General features: G+C 29.2%; 1 protein-coding gene across 2 annotated transcripts in view; it reads right to left on the bottom strand.

The window, feature by feature from the left end:
- Positions 1 to 682: 682 nt before the first annotated feature.
- Positions 683 to 24,590, bottom strand: part of LOC145832646 (uncharacterized) — a 34,808-nt gene continuing 10,900 nt past the window's right edge. Inside the window, exons 10-47 of one of the 2 annotated variants that reach the window (XM_082939946.1) lie at positions 23,742 to 23,872; positions 22,928 to 23,054; positions 21,006 to 21,104; positions 20,739 to 20,773; positions 19,928 to 20,042; positions 17,497 to 17,541; positions 17,257 to 17,355; positions 16,180 to 16,215; positions 15,785 to 15,829; positions 14,229 to 14,336; positions 13,966 to 14,010; positions 12,803 to 12,910; positions 9,622 to 9,696; positions 9,276 to 9,455; positions 9,159 to 9,212; positions 8,653 to 8,760; positions 8,282 to 8,380; positions 8,176 to 8,220; positions 7,994 to 8,038; positions 7,703 to 7,852; positions 7,522 to 7,575; positions 7,031 to 7,192; positions 6,708 to 6,797; positions 6,075 to 6,194; positions 5,890 to 5,943; positions 5,555 to 5,641; positions 5,399 to 5,452; positions 5,158 to 5,265; positions 4,585 to 4,638; positions 4,325 to 4,432; positions 4,010 to 4,117; positions 3,876 to 3,920; positions 3,620 to 3,727; positions 3,271 to 3,396; positions 2,602 to 2,991; positions 2,299 to 2,524; positions 1,969 to 2,165; positions 683 to 1,650 (exon numbers count right to left, since the gene is read on the bottom strand). In XM_082939946.1, coding sequence (XP_082796072.1) covers positions 1,633 to 1,650; positions 1,969 to 2,165; positions 2,299 to 2,524; positions 2,602 to 2,991; positions 3,271 to 3,396; positions 3,620 to 3,727; positions 3,876 to 3,920; positions 4,010 to 4,117; positions 4,325 to 4,432; positions 4,585 to 4,638; positions 5,158 to 5,265; positions 5,399 to 5,452; positions 5,555 to 5,641; positions 5,890 to 5,943; positions 6,075 to 6,194; positions 6,708 to 6,797; positions 7,031 to 7,192; positions 7,522 to 7,575; positions 7,703 to 7,852; positions 7,994 to 8,038; positions 8,176 to 8,220; positions 8,282 to 8,380; positions 8,653 to 8,760; positions 9,159 to 9,212; positions 9,276 to 9,455; positions 9,622 to 9,696; positions 12,803 to 12,910; positions 13,966 to 14,010; positions 14,229 to 14,336; positions 15,785 to 15,829; positions 16,180 to 16,215; positions 17,257 to 17,355; positions 17,497 to 17,541; positions 19,928 to 20,042; positions 20,739 to 20,773; positions 21,006 to 21,104; positions 22,928 to 23,054; positions 23,742 to 23,872 — 3,858 coding nt within the window. In that variant the 3' untranslated portion in view covers positions 683 to 1,632. The remainder of the gene's footprint in view (positions 1,651 to 1,968; positions 2,166 to 2,298; positions 2,525 to 2,601; positions 2,992 to 3,270; positions 3,397 to 3,619; positions 3,728 to 3,875; positions 3,921 to 4,009; positions 4,118 to 4,324; positions 4,433 to 4,584; positions 4,639 to 5,157; positions 5,266 to 5,398; positions 5,453 to 5,554; positions 5,642 to 5,889; positions 5,944 to 6,074; positions 6,195 to 6,707; positions 6,798 to 7,030; positions 7,193 to 7,521; positions 7,576 to 7,702; positions 7,853 to 7,993; positions 8,039 to 8,175; positions 8,221 to 8,281; positions 8,381 to 8,652; positions 8,761 to 9,158; positions 9,213 to 9,275; positions 9,456 to 9,621; positions 9,697 to 12,802; positions 12,911 to 13,965; positions 14,011 to 14,228; positions 14,337 to 15,784; positions 15,830 to 16,179; positions 16,216 to 17,256; positions 17,356 to 17,496; positions 17,542 to 19,927; positions 20,043 to 20,738; positions 20,774 to 21,005; positions 21,105 to 22,927; positions 23,055 to 23,741; positions 23,873 to 24,590) is intronic. The other variant, XM_082939947.1, reaches the window with a different exon arrangement.

Raw genomic sequence — 24,590 nt, 5'->3', positions numbered from 1 at the left:
ATATTTATAATTTATTTTAATTACGTTTCAATAGAAAGCACTGTTTAGTTAGTCTAAAAGTGTTATTGTTTCTTCAACATGATCTTTAACTAAAGCTAAAAACTATGAGGTAGTTTTTCTAACAAAGTAACAAATTGATACGCTTAACTACCATTTCAAAATCAATTTACCTAGTTTAATATAGTTTTAAAGCACTATTGTCAAAAAAAAACCCTCCTAAGCTAAATCTAATATAATTTTAAAGTTAGCTTCTTTCCGAATATTTTTACTACGGACGTATTGTTTTTAGTTGAAATTTATTAGAACTAAATTTACTTTTAACTAAAATTTTATTTTAAGATACAAGGATCATTATATAATATAAAAATACTCCAAAATAGGTGAGCTAATAAGTAACCAAAAATTAATTTTTTGTCTAACTACTTCTCGTTATATCTAAGGTACATACAGCTTTAAACAATCTTTCGAAATACGTCATTGTTGCAATAAATTTAAATTATGTTTTTTACATCAAAAAAAAAATTATTAATATTGATCTCTTTAATAGTTTATTTACTTTCAGGGGTAATACTAACTATCAAAAACGTAATCATATATTTTGTATTGTTCAGAAACTAAAACTTTAGTTTTTATGCTTTAATTTCAATTTATAAAACACAACATATTCTTTTAAACGAATTAAGTATATATATACATCTAGAATTTTTTTCAATTAGAAATGTTTTGAAAGATTATAAGTTTTATATTGATATATCAACATCAGTTAAGTTAAATTTTTACACTTGTTTGTAGTTTACCTTTTGTTTTTAGTTCTTCTTTGTCTTAACAACAATTATAAAACATTATAACAATTTTTATTAAAAATCAAGTTATAATACTCTTATGAAAAGTGTAAAAAAGTAAGCAAACATTTCATTGGCAACACAAACATTTAATAAACTAAGTATTTACTACATCTTAAAACATAACCAAAACTGTAATGCGCTTTTAATTAAACAGATATCTTAAAACTAATCAAAACTAACTAAATGAGATTTTTTGGGGTTTCTTCAGCTAAAAATTTTACAACTAGACCTTTTATAACTAAAAGTTCTACTAAAAAAAGCAAATTGTACTTTAGAAAACTAAAGTCAACAAAAAATTATACAGCAGAGGTATCTTTTTTTAGAAAATTTAAAAACCTTCCGTAAGTTTAAAAAAACATTCAATTTTCCTTCTAAAGATTTTGTTTTCAAAAGAGCAAAGACATTTTTTGTGTTTTTAGAAATTCAGTGAAATATGCTGATAGAAGAGATTTTTTAGAAAGGAAACAAATACAACAAAAATCAATTATAACAACACAATTATATCGGCAGTACTTGTATATACGAATTAAAAAAGCAATAGATTTGTGCACTCTTTGTAATAAATGCACTAGCTATCAGGCACTAAAAGTTTTGTATAGAGTTGTAAATCATTTCTAAATAAAGTTTCGTATGATTTTGGTTTCTAGTCATTTCTTAGGTAAAAAAAAAGTTGAGTGACGAATTTCGGCTTGAATTACGTGTCATTGACGTGGCAAGATTTTCAAATCAATGGTTTCCCTAAACTAGTTCCCTATTTGCGTTTTGTCATTTTTCTTTTCCAGCTCGTTTACTTTCCTGGCGGACCCTGAAAGTTAACAAGATTTTAGTTAATTTACAACATTTTTTGTTTAAATGAACTTGAAGATTGCATGATACTTGTTTGCTGTGTTTGACCGCTACAGTTATTCTTAATCATTTTTAAGTTTGAATTATTGACTTATCAAATAACCCACGAAATGTAAAAATAATGTTTTATGATTAGTGTTTTAGAAAATTGTTAAATAAAAATATTAAAACACGAAAAGAGTTTACTTAGAGTTAAAATTGAAAAAATTGAAAATTGAAAAAAATGTAAAAATTCAAACTATAAGAAGCTTTTTTCTTTAAATAGTTTTAATAGTACCTTGTAGTTTCTAGCGGGTTGAGGAATGGCGTTCCTGCACGCCCTCTCAGCTGTCGTGTAGCATTCCGCGGGGTCGCAAACTCCCTTCGGACCCGTCGATCCAGGCGCCCCCTCTCTGCCCGGTTGCCCCGGCAACCCGTTCTTTCCGGGTCTTCCCGGTTCGCCAGGCCTGCTCAGCCCTGGTATTCCTTGAGCCCCTATAAAACATGGTTATTATTAGCTTCAACACGTTTAAAAATACAGTAAATTTTATTTTTTTACCTAATACTTTTTATACCACCTAAGAAACAAATGCTTTTTTTTTTGAATATTATAAATAAAATAATGTACCTGGAGGTCCTCGTTTTCCACTTCTTCCGCGTCTGCCCTTGCCCGGCTTTCCAGGATTCCCCGGACTTCCCTCGCTTCCCTTGCTGCCGGCCGTTCCAGTTGATCCCGCGGGTCCCGGTCCGCCCGGAATACCGTCCAGTCCTGGCGAACCGGTTCTGCCTGGCGGCCCGACGAGTCCTTGGTCACCCGGTGCGCCTGGAGGTCCTGCTGGTCCTTCGTCGGGCATCTTTGAAAATATAATTATGTTTATATAAATTTTATCTAAATAAAAACATAAAATTTATATAGTTTTGCGCAACTGACTTCTTGTTCAATTTTTTCATGTATTTCCTTCTTCAAATTTTTAATCAATTCCGGAATCATATTTTCCAGTAGGTTATTAACTTTATCGTTGATTAATTTTTCTAATTCTTCCGGATCTATACCTTTCCCAGGTTGCCCGTCGATGCCGCGGTCTCCTTTATCACCAGCGTTGCCGGGAAACCCTTTCTCCCCTCTTCCTCCGATCCTGCCCGGATGTCCCGGAACTCCTTGCTCCCCTGCCGGACCGGGTTTTCCGGTCTTTCCCGGAGCGCCTTCGGGACCTCTTTCGCCCGCGTCTCCTGGTGACCCCGCGTCACCACGCAATCCTGGGCTTCCCGGTTCTCCGGAAATCCCCGGCACACCTCTTTCCCCACTAGAACCTTTCATTCCCTGTGAATATTTTAAGCTTGTTTACTAATTGATACAACTTTTTATGTTAGTGTCTTTCGGTTTAAGTGGCTTAGGTTTTAATACCTAGGTCCTTCGTTTGACAATAAACTTCAATAATAATAATTATTATTATTATACGTGAATATATTTAGCTTAAGTTTTTGTCATAGCGAAAGATTAAAAAACAAAGTCTTAATTTAAACCTTATAGTTCTTAAAAACTTTGACGAACTATCAGAATTTTAGAAATTAGTTGTTGAAAATATAAACTAAAACTTACTGGCACACCAGGTGGACCAGGCATTCCAGTTTTTCCTACGGATCCGCTCTTTCCCGGAGGACCTGGATCTCCAGTTTTTCCGTTCAGACCTGGACTTCCGTTTGCTCCTTTTGCACCGTCAGCTCCCTATTAGAAGGACTTTTGTTGCTTGTGTTTGAAGGATACTTAAAATTTTCCAGCAAATAATTAATTTTCATTTGTTTTAGGTTTACGTTTTGAAACTTAAAAATAGTAAATAATTTTAATAAAGTTTAATTTTAAGTCTAACCTACAGTAACTAGGTATTTTATTTAAATTCCTAAAAGTTTCAAATCAACTATGACAGCACAAAAATGTTAATTCTCTTAACCTGTGACCCTCTTGGTCCTGGTTCTCCTTTTCTTCCAGCTTGACCCCTTAAACCTGGGTAACCATCGTTACCATTTACTCCTGGTGGGCCAGGAGGTCCCGTTCGACCCTACAACATTTTTCTTTCATCTTTCTTACATTAAGAAAATAATAAGTAAAATCAAAACAATAAGTTCTGAAACTTATTCTGTTTGCTTAACTATTTCATTAAAAGGGATCATGTTACGAAAATACTAATCTAGTTTTAAAAAGCTCACTTGTAGTCCTGGGTCGCCATTTCTACCAGCAAGTCCAGGAGTTCCCTGTAAACAGAAAAAAAATTAATTTTAAAAGTTTGTTAATTTAACTAAATATTTTTAGGTTGTAGTCAACATACAAAAAAAAAACTAACTGGTTCGCCAGACTCTCCTCTGCTTCCAGGTTTTCCCGGGGATCCGGGTTGTCCGACCAACCCATCGTTACCAGGAATACCTGGCGATCCGTTCACACCATTGGTGCCCTAAAATGTGAGCGTTTTTTTAGGTAAACAAAACAAAACTAGTTTATAGTATTAAGGACCTGTTGTAGATATTAAAAAAAAGTAATTTCAACTTGTTAGTAATAAATAAAAGCGTAAGTGCAGTTTTTTCAGACAAATCTATCAATCAGTTTTTATTATCCAAGTTAAAAATTATTTATTTTTTTAACAAACACGAAAATTACTCACAGGTAACCCAACTTCTCCTTTGTTACCCTTTTCTCCGGTGCTACCCCCTTCACCTTTGCTACCCTTCTGCCCCGTTCTCCCGTCCGCTCCAATCGCTCCTTTCGTTCCCTGAATTTGTTATTGAAATTTTAAGAACACTATAAGATTGAGCTTACAAAGTTTATACAAAAACGATTAAACACTCATAATTGTTAAGCGCACTGTAGGTTTTCATTGAAAAAGAAACTATATATCAGAAATAATAAACATCAGAAACTCACTCTTTCTCCAGGAAATCCCCTTGCGCCGGTCTGACCGTCAACTCCTGGGTTGCCCTGAAAATATATATCATGTTTTTCAATAACTCTAAAAGTACGTTTAATGAAAAATAAAATTTTAACAAATTTAACGTGATTTTTTAGTAAAACTCATTTAGGTTTTGATTACGTAGCTTAAATTACTGTTAAAAATACTTATAACTAGTTTACCTCTCATTTAAACAGTCTAATTAAAATACTAGCTTTATGTCAGTGGTATTTGAAAAGCAATAAAATTTGCTTGCAAATTTCTTTTTAACTAAAACCAAATCAACAACAAAAAATGTGTTGGCTTTTATATTAGTATTTACTCTTTACTAGTGCTCTACTATTATTTTTTATCATATTCTTGATTTAAAAAAGTATATTTATACAGATTACTACAGTTATTTTAACATAACTGCGGCCAGCGAAATTCTTTGTTTATACAGTGTATAAACCAAGCTTGCGAGCAACACTAAAAAGTTTCCGGCGTCATATAAAAGGCTGCCGATCCCTGCATTAATCAAAAAAAAATTAATTATTATAGCATCTTACTTGATCACCAGGTTTCCCTTTCTGTCCCGGACTGCCAGTTTCACCTTTTGACCCGGGTCTTCCGTTTGTCCCGTCTCTTCCGTCTTTACCTGGTTCGCCGAAATCTCCCTAAAAGTTCATGTTTTTCAAACTAACAACAAAAAAAAGGTTAACACCAGTTAAACACTAATAGAACACTAGTTGTAAAAACTAATTTATCACACTTGTAAGAAGTTCATGTTAATTGGTAACAGCAACTAACTTTTGGTCCACGATCACCTTCTCTTCCAGGCTGTCCTGGGTCACCTTCTGGACCCTGAATAAGTTTAAAAATTAATATGGCTCAAAAATATGTTTTCTACAAATCAAAAGTTTTTTCAGCTTGAACGGTTTGTGTTTTTAATAAAACTTTTTTTACCTGTGGTCCCTGAATTCCAATTGGACCAGCTGGGCCAGGCGGGCATTCATCGCAATTTCCACTGTCCTCGTTTATCACTGTTTTGCCCTGAGTAAGTATATTTAGCCGTTTTAGTTTTTGTGGTAAGCACAGTTTATGTATTTTAATTTTTGTTTAAGATTAAAAGAAATGCTTTAAAAAAATAGAATAAAAGTACAACTTTCCCTTTTTACCGACACCATTTATAAAAAGCTGCTACTTTACCATTTATTTTGAGCTACTAATAAAAACAAACAACTTTTTTTTTACAACATATTAAACAATTATACAAAATTATTTCATCGACAAATACTAACAGGAAGTCCCGGAGGCCCTTGCGGTCCTGGACTGCCATTTTTCCCTGGAAGACCCTTGAAAAAAAAATTGATAAAATTTTTTCAGATGTTATAATTTGCCCAATCAAAAATTTTAGCTAAGAAAACAACACGCTTTTTTACTATTAGTTTAAATATTTATATTTTTGAATATGTAAGTAGCTTACCCTCAAACCAGGTGAACCTGGCGACCCTGTTAATCCCTGAGGACCGACAACTGTTGAAATGTCACCGGGCTTTCCACGCGGTCCTTCTGGACCCATTTGACCTGGTGGACCTGGCTCTCCCTGCCAAGTTTTTTTTCTCTATTTACTACAGTTTCTATAGGTTTAAAACATTTTTTTTTGTATTCTAAACGTCATAATAAAAAACAACTAACAATTTCAAAAAAAGTACAGTTTCATGTAATATACTTAAACATATTATCTCATTATTAAAAATTAAAAAAGTTTTTATTTATATTATATATGTATACACTTTACAAAGCTTCTTTTTATATAATAATATTTTAAACTAATTCATGTTTAATAAATACTAACATTAAAACATTTATATTTCATAAATTGTTGCATGCTTGATACTGACTTTTGCTTTTATGCTAAAAATGTTTTGATTTACAAAACTATCATTAACTTGTATAAAATTTAAAATTTAATTAATTTTTTAAAGTGCTATTTTTTGCACCCAGTGAAACTATTAGAAGTAGTATAAAATTAGCGACCTACTTGTTTAAAAAGCATTACTTAAAAGTTACACAATTAAAAAACAATAGTAAGTGCTTATTTAACTTAAAAACTAACATCTTTTCCGGGCAATCCCACAGAACCGAAGGTTCCTTTTTCTCCTTGAGAGCCTTTCGTACCAATACTTCCCTGGATACCAGGAGCTCCCTAAAAAGTTAAATGCTTAAAACAAATAAACTAACTAAAGATTTGTTAATCGTTGAAAATAATCAAATTCAAAAGTATACTTAGCTCAAGATTTTTTTTTAATTCTTCACTACAAGCTTCTACCTATAAAAAAAAATTACCATTTAAATTGTTAAATTCAAAAGTAAATTTTTTGCAGTTATATAATTAACATTTTTAAATTAAAAATCCATCTATAGCAATCTTATACTTACGGGTTCACCGGTGCTTCCCTTCTCCCCTCTGGAACCTTCAGCACCTCCCTCGCCCTTTTCTCCTTTCGCACCGCCCACCCCGTCCAATCCGGGTATTCCCGGGGCTCCGTCGACTCCCGGCAATCCCTGGTTACCGCGCGGCCCCTGAACGCCTTCTGGTCCCTAAAATGTTAATAAATAGGTGTTAGTGTTGTTTGTTTTATTAACTATATTGCTTGTATTATCTTTACAAAAATATTATTTACTAAAACAGTTGTTAGTGTGGTTTATCATTAGTTCTGTAACATTTTTTACCTTACTTTAACTTTTCTTTGAAATTACGTTAAAATTTAAAAACTAACAAAATTTGAGTTTAAACTGGAATGATTTAACATGTTTGTTTGGATGAAGGTACTGAAGAGAGAAATTTTAAAGTTATACAGTTAAGTTAGATAACTAAGTACAGACATAATCCGAAACTAAATAGTTAATGAAATGTTGTAAACACTTACCATTGGTCCAATATCACCTGTATCTCCCTTTTCTCCCGTGATTCCTGTTTTCCCCTAAATGAAACTAAGTGTTATTGTTTTATGAAGTTTATCTTTTATAGTAAACTAATTTATATAAAAGTGTCAAAAGCTAAGTTAGTTTTATTTTTTGTAAAGTAAGTTATTTAAAAAAAAAAATAACTTGTAATCCTTGGCTGCCCTTCGATCCGGGTATGCCATCGATTCCATTTTCTCCTTTCAAGCCCTTTTCTCCTTTGACTCCTTGGCCTCCTGTCTCTCCCACTTCTCCTTTGTCTCCCTTTTCCGGTGGTGCAGGCTCGGAATACTCATGCTGAATAAAAAAGTCTTTTAACTTCAAAAGTACCTGAAAACTGTACACTTTTTCACTGTAAAAAACTTATAATTTAACTATTTTGTTGCTATTATTGCAGCAGTACTTTGATATATTTGTTGTGAAAAGTGTTAAACATACTTTGATAGTGGTCAATCCATCCAAGCCAGGTGGACCAATATCGCCCTGTAAAATCGTTGAGTGCAAATAACAGACAGAAAACGATGTATACTACCGATTAATTATGCTTAATTTGAAAAAAATCCATTGATTGCAATAAGACAAAAAAAAGATTTAAAAATTGAAAACGATCTAAAACTCACAGGTCTTCCTTGTTTTCCACGCTTGCCGGGAACTCCCGGAAGTCCCTAAAACGAAACTCAGGTTATCAAGGAAAATAAACCAAACATTTAATTTCAAAAAACTTACAGGCTCACCGTTCAAGCCAGGAACTCCTTGCGCTCCAACTTCGCCCGGGTCGCCTTTCACCCCGATCAAGCCCGTCAGACCCCTTTCTCCTTTGGAACCCTGCAAGGTTAGTTGTGTTCAAATGTTTAAAAAACGTAATTTTTTTTTACCTTATAGTTTCATATTAGCAGGTGTTTTTGATTTAAATTAATCTCGAATGTGGTTGGTTAAATTTACAGCTTTAGCGGTATAAATTATTAATAAAAGGATTTAACGTATTTTTTTTTAATTTTTGATTTGCTATCACACACTTGATACAATATTTAAAATTTATCAGCATATTAAAAACTAAGTATTTTTGAGCACAAACTAAAAAACTAAAAAAAACAAACTTCAACTCCGGGAAACCCTCTCGTCCCGTTTGCCCCTTTCTGACCGTTCATACCGGGTCTGCCGTCTTTACCGTCCAGACCGTTTGTTCCTGCTCTTCCGTCTCTTCCCTTTGAAGTTTGTCATAAGTTAGAAAACAAAGTTTCATGCACGGCAACATAGATTTCAACCTAAGTTGCCATGATTAAAAAAGTTGTTAATTTACTTGTAAATGGTTTTCGATAACTTGAATCAACAAGCGTTTAGTATTGATGATTTAAGTACAAACAAAAAATAGAACCTCTAAAGCCACCAAGTTTCAGTTATAAAGGCATTGCTTAGAAAACAACCTTTAACTGGCCACAAAATTTGGGCCATAATGATATATATGCTATAAATCAAGTAAAACTTAAAAATGACAAACGCGTTTTTTCAAGAAAATAAAATGTTCAGCAGCTTCAAACAGCTGCATTTTCAACTTTTTTTATTTTATTTTTACACTCAAAACTTATCAAACAATCCAACTAACGTCAATGCCGTCTTCTCCGTCCAGTCCCGGCTCGCCTTTCGCGCCAGACGCTCCCTTCAAAAATATAAAAAAAAGTCCCTCAAATGTCAACAAACTAAATTAAGTGCAACCCCATACCTTGTCGCCCTTCGCCCCGTCGTTGCCAGGCAACCCGTCGATTCCGTTTTCCCCGTCAACCCCGTCTTTTCCGTCGATACCCGGAATTCCGCCGTCGCCCTTCTCACCGAGCTTCCCCCTTTTGCCTCGTTTTCCCCGGGGTCCGTCTTTGCCCGGCGACCCCGTGGCCCCCGTTGCACCCTGTCGAATTTATTTTGTTTGTTTACACAAAAAGTTTTATAAGATATTTTTTATATAAAACCTTTTGATTTAACATCATAATTATATACTTTTTTAATGATGTAAACTTATATTATCATAGAACATGAATAAGATGAAAATATTTTGTGTTTAAATATGAACTAACCTTTGGTCCTACTGGTCCTGGTACAGTTGAATTGAGACCGTCCAAACCTTCTGGTCCAACTGAACCCTTTTCACCCTAAATGTTTCAATTTGCTACAGTATTGAAAAATAATAATTTGTGGTTTGAAAATAATCTGTTTTTTTTTAATTTTTTTAGTTTCTTACTTTTAAAATAGTTTTTATTTTTATTTTAGATTAGTAGAAAAATATGAATTAAGGTAACTTTTTAGTTAATGGATAAAACCAAAATTTGTACAGTGTAAAAGAAGTTTTTGAAATAAAGTTCTTCAACTAAGATTGCACGACATGTAAAAGTAGAAAACAGTATGACTAGTTTTATTTATTGTGCTTTAAAGAAAAAAACAAATTTTATATGTGTGCGAACTTATCAACGAATGAAAATGTAGATTATTTGCGGCCAGCCATTAAATTGCTACGTTATTTTCAAACAACGCCTTTTGAGACATTTAAATACAATTTACGTGAGAAACTGTATTTTCGTCTATTTACAATAAATCAAGTGTTTAATCTGAAAAGTATCGCTTACAAATATTTCAAACACATTCAAAGAAACTATGGAATGTTTTTGAGCCGCATTTTTAAGCGCAAAATTGTTTCAAGTCCAAATAAAACTTACTATAATGCTGATAAAACAATTTTACCTCGCTAAAGGTTTTTATCTAATAACAAAATCGATTAAAACAAGTTACATCACCTTTTAAACAAGCTTAGTTTGTCAAAATCAGTATAATCTGTAACGGCATTTCGTTCTAATTTAGATGTGAAGACCATAAGCATTATACCGATAACGATTACTCGAGTTTCCGCCTATGCACAATGTTGAATGATAAGCTGAATTTTCTTGTTTGTTTTCCTTTGTTAACGCATCACACGCCGCGTCAAAAATTTTATTGAGATTGACGTGTGAGGAAGCGATTAGTGTTTGGATGTAATTCTGATGACAGACGTAAATATTAGCCTGAATGGTGTTTGCGGTTTCAAACGGTAATCTCATTATCCAGTGACACGGACCTTTAGATTTTTCGTTGGAGTAAAAACTTTTATAGGTTCACGGTTTTACACCACTGCTAAAATTTAGAAGTTTGGCTAATAGTTGATCAAACTGCAACTTTGTAGCTTTACAGTTGCAAGAGGTAGTTTTCATAATTAAAAAATAACTCTTAGAGCTATAATACAAAATAACAGTCAACGTTAGCATTTTAAAGATGCGGTTTTTTTTCTGCTGACAAAGAGTTGTTTACAGCTTTACTGAAAAAAAAAATTATCGTATATATAAATTAAAAATTATAGTTATTTTATAACTTTTCAAAAAGTTTAATATAATACTTTTTAGAAATCTTTACTTTTTGTTATTATCTCAATTTTGAAATATGTTTTGAAAAAAGCAGGCAGGATATGTGTGTGATAAAAAAAACGCTTAATGTGTAGTTTAATGTTTAGACAAAAGACTTTTGGCTGTTGAACAAACAAACTCGAGCTTTTCGGTGTTTTGACAAACTTAGTTTCAACTTTGTCAAATTTAAGCACGACATTTAAAACAACAAAAAGCAAAATTTTCAGAGTAGTCGTGTTTAGCTAGAAATTAATTGAGTTAAGTCGCAGTGTATTTTAAACTTGTAATGTGATAACTTACGTGATACTTAGATAAACATCACAGATTTAGAAATATTAACTATGGTAGCATTTCGGATGATTAAAGTTAAGATAAAAATCATCTAATTTAATCTTCATGCAGCATTTACATCCTTAGTCTATATTTAATTAAATCATGACGTAAAATTTTTTAGACTTGTTTGTTAACTTTTAGAATATATTTAGTTAAGACAAAACATAAAAATTTTTTTGCAACTTTAAACACCAATACAAAAGGAATAATTTTTAACAAAATAGACATAAGTCCTTGCGAGTTTTAATAACTTTAAAAATAAATAAACTTTAAAACTTAATAATCTAAAAGAGATGTGCATTAGAACAGAGTAAAAACGCAGAAAAAGCTTTATACAAACCATTCAAAAAACATTTAATTTACAAATTATTAATGAGAGCATTAAACTCAATCATTAAATATATTAAGTATTAATTTAGCTTTTAATAAGTTAAAGCATTTAAGTATGTAGTTTAATTGTTTTAAGTTGTTTTAATCAAATAATTAACTTGGTTTGTTAAAGCGTTTGTTCTTTTATTAAACAAGTTAAACATGTACATACACATTCACAATATTTTTAGAGAGAAGGAGGCTAACGTTAGTAATACATTTTGATTTAAGTGACTGTGTTTTTATAAAGGTTTAACTAAATAACACAGTACAAAATCTAATTCTATCTTTTAACCCTTCCTATTTAAACAAAAACGAAATGTTTGCGAGTTAAAGAAGTAAAACATAAAAATAAACTGGAAACCTGTAGTGCTAGCCATTCTACTAGTAAATACATATATAGTAACACAAGCTATTTTTCTGTAGACACAGTGCATCCACTTTAAACCGAACTATGAAAGTAATTAAATTGTCATTTAAATTCCAATTTCACATTTCCTTCATAAAGCCTTGTACTCTTAGCACGTTTTTGTCTATTACTACAAATAACCATCAAAATCATAATTTAATTTTACATGTTCACTTCAATACTCGGGCATTAATTACGCGCGTGCTCGGTGTAAATTTAATGGAAAATCGTTTTCATGTCAAAATTTCCACGGCCTGTGCCAAAATTCCAGTGTTTTAGCTCGGCTGTAATCTTGTAATTAAATTTCAACACCTGGACGTAATCCAATCGGCTCAAAGGCTTCCAGTTTTTTATCAAAGAAAGTCAAAAACATGACATTTACTTTTTAGTTTTAAGTTTTTACACGGAGATTAAAAAGTTTAAGGTACACTGAATTATTTCATAAAGAATTAAAGTATAAAACATAAAATTAAGTTAAATGGATATATGCCTTTAAAGATTTCTGCATGCTGCTTATGAAAGTGTTAAATACGAACACTATTAAACATATGTATCTTTAGTTTTCTTGAAACAAATATTAATTTACTATAACAAATTTTTTTAATATAGCATTAAGCACTAACAAATCTGAAAACTAATAGATGTGTTTAAAAAGTAGACATAAAAGTATTATACCAATGAGGTCACAATTACCTACAGTTACTACGTAACACTTACTTTGGCCCCTTCAAGCCCGTCAATACCGTTAATTCCATCTTTCCCGTCCTTGCCTGGGATCCCTTCTCTGCCATCTCTGCCTGGTCTGCCCCTTGAACCTTTGGGACCCTGAAAAGTAAAACATCGCATGTTTTGATTGGTAGCGCAGATAATAATTACGTATAATTAGATATATTTAAAAAAGTGTTTCAAAACCAGTGAAGCTTTTCTATGAACGATTATGAATATAAACCAAACAAATTAGTAAAACACCAAAAATAAGTTTAATTGCTAACTTTTAACGTGTTTTCATTTTCTAAGGTTTTCTAAAATAAACAATGTGTACACTATAAAACAAAACTCGTTAATAAGTTTCCTGAAAAGTAAATTTGCGTTTTTATTAAACTTTTAAAATATGTTACATAAAAGTACTTCATCCTACAATAAATAAAATATGTTTTGTGGTAAAACTCTATGAAGTTAAAAAATATATAATGAAAGGAACATTCAGTGACAACTTAATCCAGATTTAAAATTTGTTTTTTCTGAATAGGAAAGCTTTATTTTAGATTTTGCAGTAAAAGACAGTGCTGCTAAGTTACAAAGAAAACTATTACCGGGTGAAAGTTATTATTTCGTAAACTTTTCAAATATTTGCGGTTCTTCAAACATTACATCGCTTGATTAGACTGACGAATAATTTGAAAAATTATATCAGGCAAATTATAGTGTTTGCTTTGTTTGTATTAAAACAATAAAGTTTTATATAAAAAGGCGCCCTTTTTGTTTATTTATAAACTGTACTTATGCTTTTTTATTTGTTTGCATACTCAGTATTACTTTCTTAATAAAAAAGTTAACTTTAAACATACAGTTTTATCGAATTTAAAAGCATATCAATTGTAAGTATAGATTTTTTTAATATGCCTTTTACAACTTTAAAATTATACTATGTCATAAAACTAGACTAAGTTGCTTACAACCCTTTTTAAATCTTTTTTTTAATAACTTATTCAAAATTGTATTAAAATTTTAATAAGCCTAAAAGTTCAAAGCCTTACACATTGCACTCTAAAGACAATAACTAAAATGAAAGTGTTTATAAAGCTTTCATTATTTTGCATCATTTTGTTTTCTTAAAATAAAGTTAAGCAGGAAATCTATTATGTCGTCACAAAACTTACTAATTTTCCAGTTTCTCCTTTATCACCGGCCGGTCCTACTTCGCCCTGTTATAACAACTTTAAATAAAAAAATATCAATAAAAAATACAAACAACTTTTTTTAATATGTTGAAATTTGGTTTTTTATTTAGAACAAAAAAAACACAATTTTAGTTTCTAAAAATGGTTTTGATTGTTTCAAACTTCTTTCAGAATTTATCTAAAAAAATTAAACTTATTTTTTCAGTATGCTTTCTAAGATTTAAGAACAGGTAGTCACAAACCATATCTCCTGTAAAACCTCGCAGTCCAGTCTCTCCCTTTTCTCCTTGGACACCCGGAAGACCATCTTTTCCGTCTTTTCCGGTACTTCCGTCCTCACCTTTCGACCCCTGTTATTAATTTTAAATAAATTAAAAAAATAAATTTCAACTTTAATTTAAATTTCAAGTTACGACTGTAACATTCTACTTACTAGTCTACACTTTTTTTGTGATTTTAATATAGAGTTTAAAAATTTCGAATCTATATAAAACTTTACCTTTCATTTATATTTTTTTGTGTACATAAGATGTTAACGACGATTTAAACACTTTTTTTTCAATACATGCCAATGATAAAAACGTAAGTAGTTCTGTAAACCAGATTTTAATAAACACATAAAGAAAAGTTGAAGCATATAAGTCGTCATGTTGAAAAAACTATTCTTTAAAAGTAACTTGTTTTAAGTTTGCATGGGAAAATATGTAACTGCGGGATTTCATGAAACTTTCAACAATGTGTCTTGTGCGAAATATTAAAACCCAAAAATGCGGGTGCTTTGTTTGTTTTCCCCGTTTTCAAAATGTCAGTTATAAGTAGGAATTTCAACATGTAATTGGTAGTAATCAGGTATTCAGAACACCCACAATCAAAAGTGGCACCGATGTACTCCGATTATGACGTCACATACTGCAATAAATACCAGTACGTGTGAAATTTTTAACTTTAATTTGCCTGGCTTACACTTACCTGGACACTTATATGCTTTGCCTATTTTTAACTACAGTATTTATATTTTTACCAACTAGTTTTAAGAATGTTTGATTCAAAACAACCATGAATTCAAAAACATTTAAAAATTTTTTATTTTGTTATCTTAATGGTTTATAAGTTTAACAAAAAATAGTCCTAAAGAAAAGTGTAGTAAACTAAAACTCTAAACACTAGCATTATTTTTATATACAGCTCATGATGTAATGTTTAATAAAAGCTGAAACCAAGCAAATAAAATATTTTTTGTTATCTTATTCCGTTTTGCCATATCTTATAACAGCACAGGAAATAAAACCGGATACCACAGAGCGTCAATGCTAAACAAGTATGTGATAAAAGTTCATCAGTTCAAGAGTTTAATGATTTTTTTTTACTTAAATAAAGTTTAATAGTTCTAATCTAAACTATAATCAATGAAATACTTACGTGTCACAGTTTACTTTGTATTAAGCTAGGTGTTTAGACGTTTTATTCTATATCTTTAATTGTTACAATTATAGTATTTCTAATTTTATGTAAATCTGATTTAAAGTGTTTGCTACCATAATATCAATATTTTAAAGTTTATAACTTTACTACAACTGAATAAAGATTTACCACAAAGCAAATATTTAAAAGTTTATTTATGAAAGTATAAATACATAAAAGAATAACTTTTTTGTTTATTTTTAAATACCTAAGTTTTTCAAAACGTCCTGGTATGTCAAAATATATAAAGAAAAATATAAAAGTTATAGAAAAAAATTACATCTTTTTAATATGTATTTTTTTGTAAATATATTTTATGTATTAAAAATTTACTTACTTTCATTCCGTTGTCTCCTTTTACACCTTGGTCTCCCTTATCACCCTAATTAATATTTTTTTATTAGTGTATATTTAATAATTTGTATCAAAAACAAATTTAAAGTATCTCAACATAAGATTTTTCAATAAACATATGTTTTAAAAAGATTAGTAAACCGTCTTGTTTAATAGTGGGAAATTGAGCAAAAAAGTATCAAAATATTGACTTATTATGTTTCTAATATTCTGAAAAAACATTGATAAATTTTCGAGTATGTAACTTTTAAGTTTGACAAAAAAGATAGTTAATTTAAAAATAATTAATTTTTAAAGTACATATTTGTAAAATTTGTTGCTAGCTAAACCTTTAAATAAATTTTCTATATCAATATAAAATAATTAAAACAAACTTACTTGTGGACCTTTTGGGCCTTCAGGTCCAGCTTCACCCTAAATATAAAGTTTAAGATTAGAAAAAATCTTGTATACTTTCTAATTTTTTTTTGCAAATCAAACAATCTTCTTAAACAGGTAACTTTTATAATATATACTCAAAAATATTACAGTGTAGATAATGTTGATAAACTGTCGTACATTTAGTAAAATCATTAACATAACGTTACTTAAAAAACGAAGCAAAAGTATTTATTAAATTTATAAGTAGTTATGTTTAAACTTAAGGTCAAGTTAGTATAAAATTTATAAACTTTTATACTATATATACTTTATACTATAAATAAAAGCTTATTGTATTTTTTTTAATTTGCATATAATTAAAATTCTAAAAGTTTCTTTCAACAGATTGCTAAAAGCACCAAAATATAACAGTTACGTCACAATTGATGAAGAAAAGAAGCCACATTTTTTAATCAGAAAATGAAAATGAGCCAAACAAAATTCTTAAGTATCATTAAACCGTATCAAAATTTTAATGAGATTTTATAAGCGAAGCTATTTTAAATGCACTAATCGTTTTTCGGGGTCATTTTTGATTTCGCTTGAGATAGTGTCAGAAATTATGGAAGTTTTATTGTGATTTCGTCAGGTTATATTTAGAAAATTCTGAGAAGAAACAATAGGGTCCTTGTTTTTTTAGCGGCAATGTAGATAAGGGTTTTTTATCTTTTATCTTTTATGTGCTGACAACTTTAAACTTTCTCTTTTATTTAAGTGGTGTTAAAAATGAAGGTTTTTGAAGGGTAAAATTATTTCTAAATACTTTTTATACTTGCAAAGCGATTTCAAGTTATTTCTGTAATACTTAAAGTTTATCAACTAATCCAATTTAAACCGCATCAAGTATTACTTTTTAGTTTAAAGAACTTAAAAAGTCAGTAACAACTTGACAATTTGTTCAAAACATTTAATAAAAAATTAGATAAACAACTTTGGTTATGTACTTGAGTTAAAGCAGTTTCGTGCATACAGCTATAGTTATGTTAAAAATTTATTAAGACCTATTGTTTACAAAATGATATTTCAACCACAAACTTGAGGTCCTCCCGCTCCTTTTTCACCCTTGTTTCCGGTTTGTCCTTCAACTCCCGGTCGTCCTCTGGGCCCCCTTTTGCCTTTCGCACCCTTTTCTCCCTTTGTTTGTAAAATGGGTTAACATCAAGAAAAACAAACAGCTGTTGTATGAACTTTTTTTGTTAACGAGTCTTACCAAAAACTGTTAAATCTAAATTAAATAAAAAAACCATTATTTTTGTGAATTAAATAAAAACAAACATCAAATCCTTGCATTCCGTCGTCACCCTGTGCTCCTTTTTCTCCCTAAAAATATAAAACAAACATAACTATTTCTCTTAATATTTTTTTATCAAGCTGAATAAATTTTTTGCTATAGGTTTATTTTTTAAAAGATTCAAATCACTTTTAAACTTAGTTTAATGAATCAACATTTTTATGTTTTTGTATTTATTTAATCTTGCCAACATGTATTGTTTGTTATTTATCTTTTATGTAACACAATATCAGTGAATTGAAAAAGCAACTATAATTTGTTTTTGTATCTGTAAGAAAATTCTAATATTATATCTTGGACGGAAACATTAGTCTTAAAAACTTACTTATGTTCTTAAAGTTTTTATGAAAATATAATAAAAATATGAGAAATGTAGCTTGAAAAAAGTGCAAAAATGTGAAAATTAAAAATTATTAGCGTATCTTAACTCATATAAATCTAATTATTATATTAAAAAGCTTTTAAGCTTTCCGGGATGTGCCATTAAATATATGCTAGAAAACCTTTAAATTATACTATAATATTAACTTTTACTTTTAACTAGAATATATTGAAAAAAAAGTTTTCTAGTAAAACTAAAGATAAATATAAATTTTTGTAACAAAAACAAAGTTTTTTTTTTTCAAATTTTACTTATGTTCTGTTTGTTTTCAAACAACCTGAAAACTATAAAGCAAAAAAATATTTGACTTTTTTCTCCGATAAAAAAAAGTATCACGGTTTTAAAATATACATTGTAAGTATTGTACCGAAGAAGTAGTTAATTTACTAAATTTAGAGTAAATTGTAAATAATAAATTTTTTTGTAGCTTTTGGTATTTCATTTTAAATAAACAAACAACAAGTTGTTTTCACACAAATTAAGTTTAAAAGTGTACAAATTGTATTTAGCCGGGCAAACTTCTAGTTAAACTTGTTTTTGCTTGAACTCAAGCGTAAATCTCAAGCAACGATAAATTATCTATTAACAACAGTCGTGTCACGAAACAGAAATAGTGAAGTTGTTTTACAAACTTAAAAAGCAATTACTGCTCAAACACGGTCTAAATTTGTTACACATGTATTTTTAATTGAAAATACGTCCTTATTAATAATTACAAATTAATTCTTACGTTAAAAATTCTGTTAAGTAACTTTAAGTCTCTGCTTGTCATCAATTTTAGTTAATTAAAAACTAATTAATTACTTATCAGAAGAATTTATCAGAAATCATGTAACAACTAGGCGATGTTTAAACAAACAGCCAGCTCTAAACCACAATATACCGTTTCAAACTAAAAATAAATTCACTATGCTCTGGAGAGTATCAAACGAAATTTGATTTAAAATTTTCGCAGAAACATTGACAACACATGAGTATTAAATTCTCAGAGGTTGCTATGACAACAAACAAATGTGCCATGTGAACAATTATTCAGACAAATTCTTCATATGTCTTATCAATTTGAAATAAATAGCTATTAAAAGTTAAGAACAGGCTTTAACCAAATTAAAGTTAACGTTCCCAGATTGTATTGCTTAGAAATAACAGTGTAAAAACTAATAGCAATATATGGGTACGATGTTTTATGATACAAATATATGACTTAATATTATGTTAAATAACGCTTGTGTAAACATCTCATAACCTCAGCTTAAGAACTAATCCTGCACTTCACTTGATTAGTCACGTTTTAGTTTTGTTATAAAAAATTATATTGTCAAAATTTTTGAGTTTAATCTTATTACAACTAAAGTCTAAAAATGTAAAAAAAAAGTTAATCAAATCCGAAAAGTTGTTAAGAACTTTAAGTATTTTTGTTAAAGTATACATTACTTATTAAGCATGTGCATAAACAAACAAAAAAAATCAAATGTATTTAACAACAGTAAGTTTAAAAATTAAAAAGTATTAATTAAGTTTGAATCTTGTTTAAATTACAATTTGCTCAACATGAATTTTAAATTTTTTAACAAAGTATAAAGAACTTTGCCATAAATACAATATTTTAAACATGTATAAGAATACGAAACGTAACAAATTCTTATTTTCTAAACTTTAAAGAAATGCTTGTAATAATATACAGTTGTTTTTATTAAAAGCACTACAACTGTTCTATATATTGTTACTAAATTCATTTTAATATGTCAAGTACCTAAAAACCATAAACATGTCAGCAAAGCAAATTCTCTAAATAACAAACAGCATGTTTTATTTATTTTTATGTCTATGTTGGTATCCTAGCTAAGTTAATAACTTGTTTGTGATGACTTTCAAGAGTATTTTTGTCAATAAAAATCAAGTTTGTTCTGTTTACCTTATCGTGTTGAAAACAAACAGAATTCATACAAACTAGTTAGAATTAACAACTAGTATTTTATAATCAGTTTCAAATTGATTTAACAATTAAAACTAATTTAGACAGGTTTCCTAACCTCTGGTCCCTGCGGTCCGGCTGGGCAAGTGCAGTTTTGCTGGTCCATGCTGGAAGTCTGACCGGGAGGAGTGTTCGAGCCGAGTTGTGGGAAAGTCGTGGTTGTGGTCGTTTTGCTGTTGTTTGAAACAATAATGTTTTTCAAACACTACAAATTAAAAAATATCAAGCGTAAGGTATCAAATTTTGTGTTTTGTTATAAACTCAGACAAAAAGCCAATTGGCGCCAAACCTTGTAACAAGCTAGATAAAAAACCAAACAATCATGCAACCACCTAATTTTGCAAAAAAAATCTTTAGAAACCGTGTCTCTTAAAGCTTTGCATCTGAAAATAAAATAATGCCTAAACGTCGAACAAAAATATTGTGTGAGCGGGTAGCGAAAGAAGTGGTGTTTTGTGTAAATGTATCGGTTGTACGGGGCAATTAACTGCAACTGGATACCCACTACTCCCTTAAAATCCCTAAAACATATCTGGAAATTCCTGGCACTCCTGACTTTTAGCAGCTAAAACTTGTAAACTTATAACCTGGTGTTTCTAGTGCGAATTAATGTAAGTAATATTTATTGTTGGTGTGTTTTTACATTTCAAAAGCGTTTTTTATTTGACTGAAGTTTAGTTTCTAAAAAAATGTTTCATACTTTACAAGTCTCTTTTTTTTACTGACAAATTAAAATATTATTCAAACGAAAAAGTATGGCTAGAGTAAGTATTCTATTATAACTTAAAATAGAAAAGCATTCATTTTGAATTTTTTATTTGGTAAAATGTTTTTTAAGTTGTGAAAAAAAAAATATTTTCAAAACTTACGGCGTGCTTGTTGTTTTTGCCATGATGTCATCGCACTGTCAAAAATTTGTAATCATATTACTGTGGCAACTTTATACAGAATAAAAACAAGTACCAAAAAATGTAAAATTAACTTTTCTGAGAAAGTTATCCTTATCAGTGTAAAACAATATTTTAGTTAAAACATTATCTTTTATCCGTCAAACTAAGAAAAATTGCTTCGAGAAAAAGATACCAAAACAAAACACAGATGCTTTTATTTTTATAAACTTTCAATCAACAACCAACATATTCGGGATTTTCTTCACCAGGTATGTCGCAACACCCCATCTCATTATCAGTAGCAGCAGGAAGCTCACAGTATATCTTCAGCGTTGAAACGTCCAACTAAAAAATATTTGTACAAATTTAGTTTTTGGCTATTGATAAGATTAATATGTATTATTAATCTTTCTATGTGTTATAAATCTTTCTAACTATTAATTTAATTTAGGTTCGAATTCGTTTTTAGTTATGAAAGCAGTTAAGTATTGAGTTTTCTGTGTTTAAGTTGAGTAATAAAAAACAAAACTGATTTTATAAAAAAAATAGTTCCAAAGTTTTTTTTTTAATGAATTTTGTTTGTTTAAAAGAAAAAAGATAACTATTGGAAATATTTAATTAAACGAAGAAAAAAAAAGAAACAATTTTTAAATTTAAAAAGAAAATTTTATTAAAAACAATTTAAAAGTTTCACAGGAAACACATAAACATTTTAATTTCAAAAATATTTAAATCAATATAACTTTGACGTTTGTATTAAGCTCAATATTTTTATTCAAAATACAAAATTAAGATAAGACTGCGGTTCGATCGAATATCAAGTTTTAGTGAAATTACGGAAACCGTTTATGGTGAAGTTGGAGAAAAATTGTAATTAAATGCGAATATACTTATCAAAAATAAATCAGTAGTTTGATATATAGATTTCTTATAATAATTATCTAAATACACTAGGTGTGTAGAGTGAGAAACAAACTAAAAAAATATTTTCTTTTAAAACAATAAAACAAGGTTGAATTTTTGAATTTTTTAATTACGAAGGTTCTCATACAATAGCACATTTAATAATTTAAAAACTTGGGGCTAGCTGACCTTTAAACTTGTAATTAGATGATTGAAGTTATTTATATTTTACCTAGCTTTAAAATAACTGAAACTTTTCTATTGTGGAACTTTAACCTTCAGAAGGTTATTCTTGTACAGTTAATTAGTCAAGCTTTTATCCAAAAAATTATAATTGAAATGCACCTACGGTTTCAATTTAATAAAGTTTGTATTTCATACTTAAGTTTAACTATAAACAAAACGTATTAACAAAAAATTTTCTATTTACAGTTTAGTTGACTTGTAGTTTTCACAAAATCTGAAATATAAGTCATAAGTTTTAATTTAAAATATAGTGTTTATTTTGGATAAAAATGTCAAAAATACGCTTTATGATGTAATCTTGCTTTAATTAAAGATCAAAATCTCAACAACTTTAAACTATATCAAGTTTTAGCAATTTAGCATTTAACAACAAAATCTTCCGAAACTAAACATAAACAAACAAGGTCACGTGATTTAATACCACGTGTTGCTGCACATGCTTTTACTTTAACACGTTTCAGCTTACTTTTGTGTTAAGCCAGCTCCTACAAAAGAATTGTTGCCGAAACAAATACTAACTAAAGTGTTATAAAAATGCAGGTGAGATGTAGGTCGAGCTTTGTATCACTGTGCCAAATTTAACAAAGTTTAGATTTTTGTTTAGAGTAGGAAGCTTGGGCGTACAGCTGAAAGTATTAAATTTAAATTAAATATTTTACAAACTTTCTTTTGCGGGATCCGTTTTAAAGAATTCGAATTGCAAAGTTAAACTTTAATTGTGCCATTAATGCTTATTAAATGATTATAAATTGTTTCTTAAAGAACTAAAACAACTTTTATTTATACGCAAATACTTTGTTCCACTAAAGGCTTTTGCTGTCTATAGAACATAAATAGCTATACGAAGCCTACAGTTTCAAAATTAAGTTATAACATTTCATTTTTTATTGTAATAAAAAATTGAAACTTAAAAAAACAAACACAGTTTCTAAGCTTTATAAAAATCGTGATATAGCTTTTTTTTTTCATTGAATAAAGCGATTTTGTGTATATTTTACACGAACAAATAAAAATCTCACTTGATTGTCGGTGTTGACATTTGAACTTCCAACCAAAGTGTCACCTTCGATCAAAATTCCAGTTGCTTTCGGCCGCATTTTAATTGTTCTTGTTTGTTTGCAATCAATAAAAAGGGTCACGGAGCCACTGCAAAATCAAATCAATACTATAAAATTAAACAATTTTAAGTAATTTAAAGTGTTAAATAAATTCTTAAGCCGGATTATTTTTTAAAATGATTTTTTGCAATAGATGGTGCTCTAAACTTGGTAACTTAACTGATGTAATGAAAAAAATATGTCATTTAAATAATGAGCTAGTTAATTCTATTCAAACTAGAGTTTCTCAAGTGAGTGAATGATTGTTTTTATTATTTTTTTAAATATAATTACTTTATCTCAAGACCAATATTACACAAAAGTTATGACTTATAGTTAAAACAACAAGTTAACGTTTACTTTAAAGTGCGCAACTTGCTAAAGATTGATTATGTCAAAAATCATGCTAGTTGTATTTGCTTTTTTATAGTTCAATTAAATTAATTGCTGACATAGCTTAAAATTATATTTTTGGTTATGAAAAGTCTTGAACTGTAAATTTTATAATATTATATGACTAAATTGTTAAAAGATAAAAAAAGCGATGTTTTTTTGTACTCAAATCTACAACTTTGAACTCTTATAAAAACATGTAAGTAAACGTATAGAACAATGGTCATAAAATGAAATATATTTTTTTTCCTTTTAAATTTAAAACATACTGACTAATTAACAATAAAACAAAATAATGTCTGCAAAACTGTTGCATCATAAAAGTATACTTCAATAGTACCACCTGTTAATTCTAAGTATAATTTTATGATATTTTCTGTCGAATATTCTTCCAACTTGTGGATATCTGCTTTCTCTAAAAGTCACAATTGAATCTCTTCCGTCTTCAGATAGAGCTTTAAACCTTATTGATCTCTAAAAAAAAATTCTATCTTAATAAACAAAATCAATATAACATGGTTCAAAATAAAAATGTTAGTTGTTATTTAGTTGTCTTTAATACATACTTACAGTCTTATATTTACTTGTTGTAAAGGTTAAAGCATAAGTATTGTATACGCTTTTTTGTGTACAACAAACTCGTAAGTGTCTTTTATAAAGTTGTTCCTAAAAATATAGATTAAGTATTACATATATTTTTAAATTTTGTATTTCTTAAGAATACTTATTTTTCTTTAGTAAAATACCTTTAAATTTTGAAGAATTAATCAAAACAATGTTTAAGATGCTTGTTTTAATCAGCTCAAAAACATAAACAGAAATATTCCAAAATAAAATAAAATAGTTTATTTTACTTTTTGTTTTATTTTTAATTTACACCATGTCAAATTTTGTCTATCAATTTAAGATTTAGATATTTATATTTTTATTAAAAATTTTAGTTTTGGATACTAAGCAATTATAACTTTAGGAAAAAACTGCTATTAATTAAGCTCTCAAATTCTAAAGAAATATATGATAATACTCTTGCAAATCAGTTAACACTTAAAACCAAAAGACATGTTGCGCAATTTAAAATTTGTTCTCTCAAGTATAAAGTTTGTTGTTTTTTATTTTTATTAAAACTAGGTCTTTAGAACTGAATAAAACTAGTGCTAAAGTCGAGTTTGAATATGACTAAATGTATCTAAAA

Source organism: Thalia democratica, chromosome 3, assembly GCF_965202585.1.
Source record: "Thalia democratica chromosome 3, ktThaDemo2.hap1.1, whole genome shotgun sequence".
Taxonomy (NCBI): domain Eukaryota; kingdom Metazoa; phylum Chordata; class Thaliacea; order Salpida; family Salpidae; genus Thalia; species Thalia democratica.
This window is presented reverse-complemented; position numbering and strand designations above follow the sequence as displayed.